General features: G+C 34.4%; 1 protein-coding gene across 1 annotated transcript in view; it reads left to right on the forward strand.

The window, feature by feature from the left end:
* The window catches only part of LOC143223441 (uncharacterized), a 50318-nt gene extending 40518 nt beyond the window's left edge, over positions 1-9800 (forward strand). Inside the window, 6 exon segments of the mRNA XM_076451432.1 lie at positions 3477-3637; positions 3945-4096; positions 4968-5046; positions 5168-5321; positions 6867-7902; positions 9191-9800. Of these exon segments, the coding sequence (XP_076307547.1) occupies positions 3477-3637; positions 3945-4096; positions 4968-5046; positions 5168-5321; positions 6867-7902; positions 9191-9453 (1845 nt within the window). The 3' untranslated portion in view covers positions 9454-9800.
* Positions 9801-12359: the final 2559 nt, after the last annotated feature.

Below are 12359 nucleotides of genomic sequence, written 5' to 3' on the forward strand. Positions count from 1 at the left end.
TGAAATAACACTATTGTTCGTTTAACATAGATCTTGTAAGAAAATTAAAAACTTCTGCAGTTAATGTAATATTAACAACTATTGTTAGGCTTCACATCCATCTTAACCACGTAATGCTAAGTGGCAGTAATGTATTAGAATATATGATTAGTTTATTATTGTCTTTGATTTTCAAAGAAATTGATGTCCATAAAAAAACACGAATATTTCATCTTTGATATTCAGTAATTCATATATAAATAATAATGGAACCTTTGTAAGAGCAGGATCATTTATATAGGATATTAAGTGACTGAAATAATTATTAAATATAATTATAGGCTCGGCATGGCCAAGCGTGTTAAGGTGTGCGACTCGTAATCTGAGGGTCGTGGGTCCGCATCCCCATCGCGCCAAACATGCTCGCCCTTTCAGCCGTGGGGGCGTTATAATGTGACGGTCAATCCCACTATTCGTTGGTAACAGAGTAGCCCAAGAGTTGGCGGTGGGTGGTGATGACTAGCTGCCTTCCCTCTAATCTTACACTGCTAAATTAGGGACGGCTAGCGCAGATAGCCCTCGAGTAGCTTTGCGCAAAATTCCAAAAACCAAACCAAAACCAAATCAAATATAATTATTATTTTTACTGTTTTATTGATACACAATTAATATAAATAAAATAGCATTATTAGCTTACTTTGAAATATTTCTTATTAATCGTATTTATTACTTCAGGCACTAGAAACGGGTTATGTGGCCACCATGTGCTGTTAAAACTGACTTTTATCTTTCATTTTTCTCAACCCCTCATGCACTTATATGATGGGCAACCATAGAGACTTTCACAAGGATAGCTGTATTTTTACCCCCCTCTGCAAAAAGAGGCGCCATTGAGAGATCCAGAACAAACGGTAGAGGCGGAGGGTCCTATAGTGTAATACTGTGCATACTAGCACAGGTATAACAAAAATAAAGACAATTACTGGGTTTCAGGCACACGTTACTTTATATATTTGTACTATTTTAAATATCGCATTACTTGTTGTAATGATAGACTTACGAAGGTTTTTTTTGTGACAGCCGGGGTTATGATTTTGTCTTTTTTTTTTGTCATCGTGATAAGGCCCCCCGCTAGTACAGCGGTATGTCTCCGGATTTACAACGCTAAAATCAGGGGTTCGATTTCTCTCGGTGGGCTGAGCAGATAGCCCGATGTGGCTTTGCTATAAGAAAAACACATAAACACACATCATGATAAGAAAAAAGAATGTAGTAAAAAGTATAATATTAATAAAATAAAAAATGAACGATATTAATAAACGTCATTGTTTTATCATAATTAAAAAGACAGTGGTTAAACAGTAAGTTAAATCGGTAGCACAATGTATAAGCAAGTTAACATGTTTACACTATTTTACTGTTGATGACAATTTACGCTTGAAATATGTGTTTAAGTAAAAACGTTTTACTACAGAATGAAAATGTATAATTCAAAAGTCTTATCCGAATTTAAATAATTAAAAACATTGTTATTAAATTGTGCTGCTATAATATTCTTTTAAATCTATTACTAGAATTCCTAATGTGAATTGTGAAGATTCACTTAGCACCTAAATATGTGTTTATTTTTATTACATGAAAGTGTAGATATTTGATTTTGTTTATTGGCTCGTGTTTTATCGATAACGTTACCATTAGAAATAACCCTATTAAAATCTCCGTGTGGCTTTTCCAGAAGGTTAGAATTGTTTGTGAATGAAATATTGGCACCAGCGTCTCATAGAAAGTTGTTTTCTCCTAACTTCTTGTGGTCTCTAGAAAAGAAATAATCTCATATTTAACTAGCAATGCAAGCTCGTATGTTGCACATTTTTTTTACCACATGCAACCATCACAGTGAGAACTATTTCAGTTTTCCAGGGTCTTCCAGAGAATGTGGAAACACTGCCAATCAGTTTTCTAGAAGTAGTGAACTACTACAAGAACAAATCCAGTTACCTAAAACGTGATTGTGAGGGGGGGGAGGTCCTTCTTATTTAACTTGTTAACACACACAGTATTTCAAAATTGACATCTCCAACAGTACCCGATGCTATGCTTGTCTGATAGTGAAAACCCCTTAAATTGACTATACAGATTACACATTTTACTAATAGACAGCAATGAATTTGGAGAGGGACCTCTATACCCCAAATAAATAAAAATCGTGATTTTCTTAATATAAGGCATTATTTTTAATTAATTGTAGCGTGGGTTCTATCAGGTATAAGACCCCAAGCAGCCGTTTATCTCGCTCGCATTTAAGACCATTTCTGAAAAAGTAGGAAAAATAGCGAAATATTATAGAAATTAATATTTAAAAACAAACCAAATGTTTTCATTGTTTATGTATCATCATTAAAAAGAATCAAAACTAGGCCTGGCATGGCCTAGCGCGTTAAGGTGTGCGACTCGTAATCTGAGGGTCGTGAGTCCGCATCCCCATCGCGCCAAACATGCTCGCCATTTCAGCCGTGGGGGCGTTATAATGGGACGGTCAATCCCACTTTTCGTTGGTAAAAGAGTAGCCCAAGAGTTGGCGGTGGGTGGTAATGACTAGCTGCCTTCCCTCTAGTCTTACACTGCTAAATTAGGGACGGCTTGCACAGATAGCCCTCGAGTAGCTGTGTGCGAAATTCCAAAATAAACAAACCAACAGAATCAAAACTAATGTTTCCACTTAACTAATAATAATTATTAACTCATAATATTAAAATGGAAGATCGCGTTAGTCAAAATGTTTTACTTTAGTAAGGGATATCATTTGTTTTCTGTACAGAAATCACATGATCCAGTAAATATTGATTTTTATTACAATCATCGATACCAAAAATCATCTCTAATAAAGATATGATGATGCTAATATCATTAAAAATCTTTAATTCTTTTGAATGTAAAAGCATGAACGTTTTCAATAAAGGACTTAATGTGTGTTATAACATTTAAAAAGTGAAAAAGCAGTGTTTCTTAAATGTTTTAAATCATTTACACAAAAGTAACAAACATTTCATAGTGTGTTTTTTCTTATAGTAAAGCCACATCTGCTATGTCCAGCGAGAGGAATCGAACCCCGTGATTTAAGGATTGTAAATCTGTAGACTTACCGCTGTCCCAGCGGAGGACAAACATTTCAGACTCTACTAAATTAAAATTACACTAAAGTGAAGCAATACGAACCTAACACTGATTTTTTTTAAAATAACTTATTCAATGTAAAATATTCCAATTTTTAAAAATATTATCAGAAAATTCATTTTATTCAGTTTCTTTTGTTCTTTATATGCTTAAAATAGAAAAAAAAAGTGCAATCTTACCGTCGTGCAAATCCTTTTAATAGGCAGGTTAAATCATGTTAGGTAAAAAAAAAAATTCAATCCGAAATGATTGATTTTATTATGTGTGTTTATATGATATCAATAAAAAACACCTGGACTGTTGTTAATGTTAATTTAATTCAGGGATTGAAGACCTATTCAAATGAAGTGGTAGTGCAACAACATCCGATCATCGTCATGGATACAGACAAAACCATCCGTGTAGTTTGTTCCTTTGAGACAGGAGAACGAACAGTTACGATGGAAGCGTTTGGTCCAAATGGAGAGAAAGGCATAGAAGTGACGTAAGAAAATACGATTTTGTTTTCCTAATTACATATAAAAATGTGTAATTAATAATTTTTAACTTAGTTAAGAATTTGAGTATAGAGATTGCATGTATTTTGGTTAATTCAATTGTAAAATATATTTAAAAAATATGAAGGAATAATTATAACAGGTGAGTTTACATATATAATGAGCGAGAGAATTTGAAAGTCGTTCAAATAAAACTTGCGAAGGTATTGCATGACAAGAACAAAGCCAGATTTAACATGTTAAATTAACATCTAACAGTATGTTTTAAAACAATTTATGCTTACGGTGTTTCAGAACTCGTCGATCTTCCATTTCTTCTATTATAACAAACACTGCAACACCACCTAACGTCGCAATGAGAATAATTGACCCGTCAGGAAGAGACGCTCAGGTCGTGGGCTTAGGAGATGAGCTTGAGCTACGTATTGACCTGTTGGACCTAGCAAGTAAGTGGACATCCATGTGGTAAAGCATTTACTGAAAAATAAAGTTACTCTTCTATGCCTTCAGCAGTCAGTTTTGAAAACTACTCGATTGTTATTACGTAAGAAAATTAAACCAATAATTTAAAAATGTTGGATTGGTTACAAAGATAGTTTAGTTTTAACAAACAGATAGCTCAAAGCCTGTTTGTATAATTGAAGAAGTATACCATCTTAGATTACTCAGATTTGTTTCATATAAACTGAGACATGTACTATCTTACAAGCAGTTTCGTTTTGAGTTTACTTAGTGTAAAATATATCTTACACAGAGATTACTCAAAGTTTGTTCATATAAACTGATACTTATACTATAAGCTAGTTCATATATCATAAATTAAAACGCGCAATGTCTGTTCGTATAGATTTAGACGTGCAAAACTTATACATAGATTACTCAAAGCTCATTCATAAAAGTTAAGACGTATACATGTTGTACCTAAATTTCTCAAAGCCTGTTCATATAAACTGAGACGTACACTATCTTGCACTTAGATTACTCAAAGCTTGTTCATATAAATTAAAACGTGCACTGTCTTAAAGTACCGAATGTTTAGGCATTATACAGAATATGACAATTATTTTATTGTAGTGGGAAATTTGTTAGACTTTTTAAAATCATTTACGTAATCTTTTGTTTACGCTTATTCCATTCAGTGCTGTATTACGTTGTGTTCACACTATTAGAATCTTATGTTTACGTTTATTTCTTTCAGTGTCATTTTATGTTGTGTCCGTCATACCAGAATTTATACTTACACTAATTTTATTTCAGCATTGTCTTATGTTGAGTCTGTAATATATTTATATATATACAAACATTTTCTGTTTTTAGCTACTTATGCAATTTTTGCACGAAATCTCTATGCTCGGAGCTCTAATGGAGAGTCACTGTTCCTTATTGACAGCAATGGGTAAGTGCAGAACAACTTGGAACTATGATAATAATGTGAGTTAACTCTGTAACAGTCAACGATATACGAGTTGTTGTTTAGAAACAAAAAAAACATTTGTTTTAATTTTTTTACTTTACAGGTGTCCAACTGACCCCTCAATCTTCCCAGCTCTTCAGCTCAACACAAAGAACCAAAAGTCGCTCTTTGGACACTTTAAAGCTTTTCGGTTTCCTTCTACTGGAAGGGTCAACTTTGAAGTCCAGATACGTTTCTGTCAGGAAAGATGTGACCCAGTAGGTTCTTTTTTCCTATTTGTGTCTGTATTGAGCTTTAGTAATAATACCAAGTATATAAGAGTTTTGATTAGCTAATTAAGAGTGAATATAATCTGGTAACTTGTTTTTGTTTGTTTGTTTATCATTTTTTTAAATTAGAATTATTAACGCTACATGATATCTTCTGTTAGGATCAATGTGATCCAATAAATCAATAAATCGTCTTTTATTTTCTTCTCACTTATATCTATACGTGACCAGTGGAAATCAGAAGGTCATCTTGATGCGATTTAGAAGTCAGTCTTTCATGGCCAGGTGGTTGGGACACATGAGGGTCGCAGGTTCAAATCCCTGTTACACCAAACATACTTGCCTTTTCAGCCATGGGAGCATTATAATATAATGGTCGATCCCACAATTCATTGCTAAAAGAGTAGCCAAAGAGTTGGCGAGATGGCGGTGATGACTAGCTATCTTCCTTCTAGTCTTACACTGCTAAAATAGGGAAGACTAGCACAGATAGCCGTCATTTAGCTTTGCGCGAAATTCGAAACAAACAAACAAACTTAGAATGTCGTCCTCTTTTATTAAGACTAAACTGAACTGTTTTAAATATTTAAAGTAAGTTTCTATTTCTATATCACAAGAGATGACAACTCTTTCTTATTTGCGAGCCTTTTCTAACACCTTAATGCATAGTTTTCACTCGTTAACGCTAGGAGTTATTAAAGACCAGCTCTGAAGTTTGTTTTTTGTACGTTTATAACCGAAATCACATATTAGTATAGAACTTTTCTAGAAGTCTAGTAATTTATTTTGACTCGTGCTTTAGAAGAATCCAATCAAATGTCGTACAGATTAATCTTGTAACTCAACTTATTAGTCAAGTAATAATCAATAAATTTTACTCAACAAAACAACTTTATAACATTTCAAACATTATCACAAGAAACTGTTTGTTTGTTTTAAAGCTTTGTTTACCACGGGCATCGAACTCCAGAGTCATAAGTTTGTTTTGTTTTTGAATTTCGCACAAAGCTACTCGAGGGCTATCTGTGCTAGCTGTCCCTAATTTAGCAGTGTAAGACTAGAGAAAAGGCAGCTAGTCATCACCACCCACCGCCAACTCTTGAGCTACTCTTTTACCAACGAATAGTAGGATTGACCGTCATTATAACGCCCCGACGGCTGAAAGAGCGAGCATGTTTGGCGCGACGGGGATGCGAACCCGCGACCCTCAGATTACGAGTCGCACGCCTTAACACGCTTGGCCATGCCGATCCCCTAGAGTTATAAGTCCGTAAACTTACCGTCGTCCAATCGGCAGACTTCACTTGAAATATTTATACAATTATTAATAGTTTATCTGTAAAGATTTCGGCTCTGATTTCATCTCAACATTTGAAAATCATCAGGTTTTGAATTATATGTATAGTGGTTTAATATTATATTATTAAGATATGCTATTTTAAGATCTATACACACCGAGTCGTTCTGAGAAAAATACATTGCATAACTAAATTAAATTAAGCCTATTCATGTAAAATAAATTTCATTTTTCAGGTAAACTGTGCCAACAACGTTCAATCATATGGTAGACGAAAAAGAGATACGACGAAACTTGTGGCTGGTTCTAATACTTTTTCAACAAATCATTCGCATATTTCCAATGAACCATCAGAAGTCAATGGTCAGGTGTCTCGCTCTGATACTGGATCAAACATGTATCCTGTAATGGTTCCTCATAGTGCTCTGATTACACCTACAGAACCAAAACAAAAACCACGTGGCTCTCTGAATGAAAGTGAGACATTGACAATGTTATTTATTTCAACCATTCATACCACAAGCTCGACAACTGTAAAACCGATATACGAAAATTCAAAACATCAAGCCTCAAACATACCCAGAATAGGTAATAACAGCTCTGATCACCCTCTAAGGGATTCATCATCTTACAGTGTCCATGAACAAAGATATGAACAAGATAATCTTCCGAAAGAAAATGATAGTCGTACAGATTATCCTTCAGACGTCGAAGATTCATCCTCTCAACAAGATATTAAGAAGAACGATAATCGTTTGAATTATCCTCTAAGTGAGTCGCCATACAATAACAACAATGAAAAAAATGAACAAGTTCCAAATTATTATGATAATCACCCAGGAAATGCACGAACTGGATCTTCTAACGATGGCCCTTTTAGCATGTCATACGGAACAGAAAGCAGTGTAACAAACCAACAGCTTAGTAAGTCCGTGAATCAACAAAGTTCCTGGCCATATCAGGATACTTACAGTAAATTCCAGGGTAGTGACACCTGGAATGAATCTCCGTACGGTAAAACGGCCCCTTATCTACAGAACAGTCCGTATTCTAACAACAATGGCGTCCAAAAAGATGACGACTGGGAAAATGATTATCACAGCCAAGAAGGAATGAATTCGGAGTTTCACAATAGAACACAAGCTAACGAAATAGTTGCAACTACACAAAGACCCGTCCCTCAAGAAATTCCTCTTTCGTTGGCTATAACAGTGGGAGAAGATCCGGAACCTCAAGAACCATGGAGCCACACTCGCTACTCAAAGCCATTTGGTCAGTAAATTAAGAACCATGCTGTAGTAGTAATAGTTTTCACATGTATGTGTAACATAATAATAAATTTAGAACAAGGCTAAGCTAACATACAACTTATAAGTAATATCTTTTGTACCTCAAATTAACAGAAATATTATTGTGAAACAAAGCTTGTACACCACTAAGTTGTGTTTTATAGTACAAATAGCATTAATCATTCTAACTGTTTGAAAAACATTAAACTATTCAAAATTATAAAGAAAAATCAGTTTGACTGTGAATGATTAATCGGTACCGAAATAGAGGGCGTTACATTTAATAATAAATTAGGCATAGTACGACTGGACGTCTTGTGGAAGTATATTTTTATGATAGATAAAAACCAGAGTAAAAATTCTGAAGAAACAAACCGACTGAAAATATAAGTATTTAATATAAAAACTTTTAATATTCTTGTGATTTGTTACTATATGATGTAAGAGTTTGGTTTGTTTTTGAATTTCGCGCAAAACTACTCGAGTGCTATCTGCACTAGCCGTCCCTAATTTATCAGTGTAAGACTAGAGGGAAGGCAAATAGTCATCATCACCCACCGCCATCTCTTGGGCTACTCTTTTACCAACGAATAGTGGGATTGACCGTCACATTATAACGCCCCCACGGCTGAAAGGGCGAGCATGTTTTGGTGTAACGGGAATTCGAATCCGCGACCCTCAGATTACGAGTCGAGTGCTATAACCACCTGGCCATGCCAGGCCCTTAATGTAAGTGGGTCTGTTTGTTTGTAAAGGAAAGTTATACAGTGAGCTATAAGTGCTCTGCCACCACGAGAATCGAAACCCGGATTTTTTGCGTTGTAAATCCGCAAACATACCCATATATCCCTGTGGGTGTACGTAAATGAGAGAGAGAGTGTATTTCTTATAGCAAAGCCACATTAGGGTATCTGATGAGTCCACCGATGGGAATCGAGCCCCTGATTTTAGCATTGTAAATCCGTAAACTTACCGCTGGACCAGCGGGGCACGTGAGAGAGAGGAAAAAATGTGAGAAAATGGCGAATGATACCGTTTTCTTTGATCATGGTAGCTGGCTACATTTTTGTATTATAAAAACGGACGTGGAGAAAAAAAATAGTTAAATAAATAAACGACTTTGGTGCACGTTGTGGAAGAGTGTGGGCTGACAGATTTCTAAGAAAGTAGTTGTGGGAAATAAATATAACGGAACCAGTTTTATTAGAAATATTCAAGTGTTTATGAAATATTAATTTGAGTGAAACTTATTTTCTTTTATTGCTTTACAGGTTTAGCAGAAGAATCAGATATGGTTTGCACCTCCCAGTCCACGATCATAGCAACGTCTATAACATTATCATTGTTGCATTTAATTCTATTTGTTGGAGGTTATTATTATTACCGGTGGCACAGAAAGAACAAACGAAAGAAACAGATGGATGACCAACTTCCGTTTCCTGTACCGAAGAACACCAATCCATCACAGATAATCTATGGAAGTGCTGATGTTACGTTCCGCAGTGTTTACGGTGGATATGATACCCCGCCTTGATAAATAAAACAAGCGAGAATTCAAGTAACACAAATAAAGATTATGTTCTTTAACTGAACAATAAGAGATTCAAAACAGATTAGGCGGTTTTATCTTCACTTTTGTCCCGCCATTTTGTTTTTGTAATTTTTTTACAGCTGTTTATTCTGCTTGTCATCCAAGTTAGAACGTTCCCTTTGCGTTTGTAAAATATTTCATGTTCGTTTGTTAATTCATTCGTAATTGTCTCACTTTCGGGTTGAAGGTGCTGAAGGTGCTGTTATTTTGTGCTGGTGTTGGGTTGTATTAGTTACTTAGAAATCGCAATTTAATAATCTTGTTGAGAAATAAAACTGTTTTATATAGAGTTAGACATTAATAGATATTTTTTGTGATTGTTCGTGTTTTGATTATACTATTTGCAAAAATCAATATGGTAACAGAAACAGTTTGAGTCTTAAATAATACCAAAAACTCGGTCTCCGGTAAATCAGTGGTCATATTACGATTTACAACGTTAGTATCAGGAGGTCGATTCTGTAATTTAGAACTGAAAACCAAAACAACTAACGGACAAAGTTAGAAAAAGTTTATAAATAAAATAAAACAAAAAATGATGATAACATACATACAGAAGTAGAAATTTTAGTACATAAGTGGTACCTGAACATGACTCGCACACAAATCATTTGTTCAGTAACATCTAACATAATTTTCGAAATCAATTAACTGATAAATTATTTACCAAATAGTGCTAATTGTTCAGTAATATCTAGATTCTCGGAATCAGTTAATTAAAAAATCATTTACCCAATAGTACTAATTAATCAGTAATATCTAGCTTGATTCTCGGAATCAGTTAATTAATAAACCATTTACCCAATAGTGCTAATTGTTCAGTAATATCTAATTTGATTTTCGGAATCAGTTGACTAATGAATCATTTACCCAATAGTATTGATTGTTCAGCAATATCCAGCTAGATTTTCGGAATCAGTTAATTAATAAATAATTTACCCAATAGTTCTAATTGCTCAGTAATATCTAGCTTGATTCTCGGAATCAGTTAATTAATAAATCATTTACCCAATAGTGTTGATTGTTCAGTAATATGTAGCTTGATTTTCGGAATCAGTTAATTAATAAATCATTTACCCAATAGTGTTAATTGTTCAGTAATATTTAGCTTGATTTTCGGAATCAGTTGACTAATGAATCATTTACCCAATAGTGTTAATTGTTCAGTAATATCTAGCTTGATTTTTGGAATCAGTTGACTAATAAATCATTTACCCAATAGTGCTAATTGTTCAGTAATATCTAGCTTGATTCTCGGAATCAGTTAATTAATAAATCATTTACCCAATAGTGTTGATTGTTCAGTAATATCTAGCTTGATTTTCGGAATCAGTTAATTAATAAATCATTTACCCAATAGTGTTAATTGTTCAGTAATATTTAGCTTGATTTTCGGAATCAGTTGACTAATGAATCATTTACCCAATAGTGCTAATTGTTCAGTAATATCTATCTTGAATCTCGGAATCAGTTAATTAATAAATCATTCACCCAGTAGTACTAATTGTTCAGTAATATCTAGCTTGATTCTCGGAATCAGTTAATTAATAAATCATTTACCCAATTGTGCTAATTGTTCAGTAATATCTAGCTTGATTCTCGGAATCGGTCAATTAGTAAATCATTTACCCAATAGTGCTAATTGTTCAGTAATATCTAGCTTGATTCTCGGAATCAGTTAATTAATAAATCATTTACCCCATAGTGCTAATTGTTCAGTAATATCTAGCTTGATTAACGGAATCAGTTAACTAATAAATCATTTACCCAATAGTTGTGTTTATTTCGGTAATAATAATAATTTTCATTACTTCTTACTCACCTGTTATAGTCAAGTTCATTTGTCAGCTAGAGAAAATATACATAACAATGGTTTTAACATTGTTGTTTGTTTTTGTTAAAATCAGACAACTATAATGAACTAACTCTACGTAAAGTGATGATCAGAATAAAGATGGATGTCGACCCCACATGGCCAAGCGTGTTAAGGCGTTCGACTCGTAATCCGAGGGTCTATGGTCCGAATCCCGGTCGCACCAAACATGCTCGCCCTCCAAGCCGTGAGAGCACTATAATGTGACCGTCAATCCCACTATTCGTCGGTAAAAGAGTAGCCCAAGAGTTGGCGGTGGGTGATGATGACTAGTTGCCTTCCATCTTGTCTTACACTGCTAAACTTGCGACAGCTAGCGCAGATAGCCCTCGTGTAGCTTTTCGCGAAAGTTAAAACAAACAAACCAAACCGAAGATGGATGTTGTCCTTGGCATTTGTCATTTAGAGTAATTTTCAAGGTTGTTTGGGTAATATCAAAATAAAAGTTATAAAAAATAATAATAATAGTTGAGTCATTGAAAGACAGTGTTAAAAAATAAGCTAATATGTAGCTAGATCAGTAGGTGGTTTAATTAAATCATGATTTTACGATTTACAGTACAAATGTACTGGTTTTTATTTTATTTTTGCTTTATTATTTGTTAGTTTTTTTAATTTCGCGCAAAGCTATTCGAGGGCTATTTGCGCTAGCCGTCCTTGATTTAGATGGAAGGCAACTAGTCATCATCATCTACCGCCAACTCTTGGGCTACACTTTTATCAACGAAGAGTGGGATTGGCCGTCACATTATAACGCTACACGGCTGAAAGGGCGAACATGTGATGTGATGAGAATTAGGACCCCTGACTCTCAGATTGAAAATCAAGCGCCCTAACCACCTGACCATTTCAGGCTATCTTTATTGCTTAACTAGGTTCTGTTTTTTTCGATAAATAGTTCCATAATATATACAGATGTTATTTATGGTCAACTAATTACTAGATTATATAGGATATAATTATTTACAAGCAAGAA

The sequence above is a fragment of the Tachypleus tridentatus genome, chromosome 8 (genome assembly GCF_004210375.1).
Source record: "Tachypleus tridentatus isolate NWPU-2018 chromosome 8, ASM421037v1, whole genome shotgun sequence".
Lineage (NCBI taxonomy): Eukaryota > Metazoa > Arthropoda > Merostomata > Xiphosura > Limulidae > Tachypleus > Tachypleus tridentatus.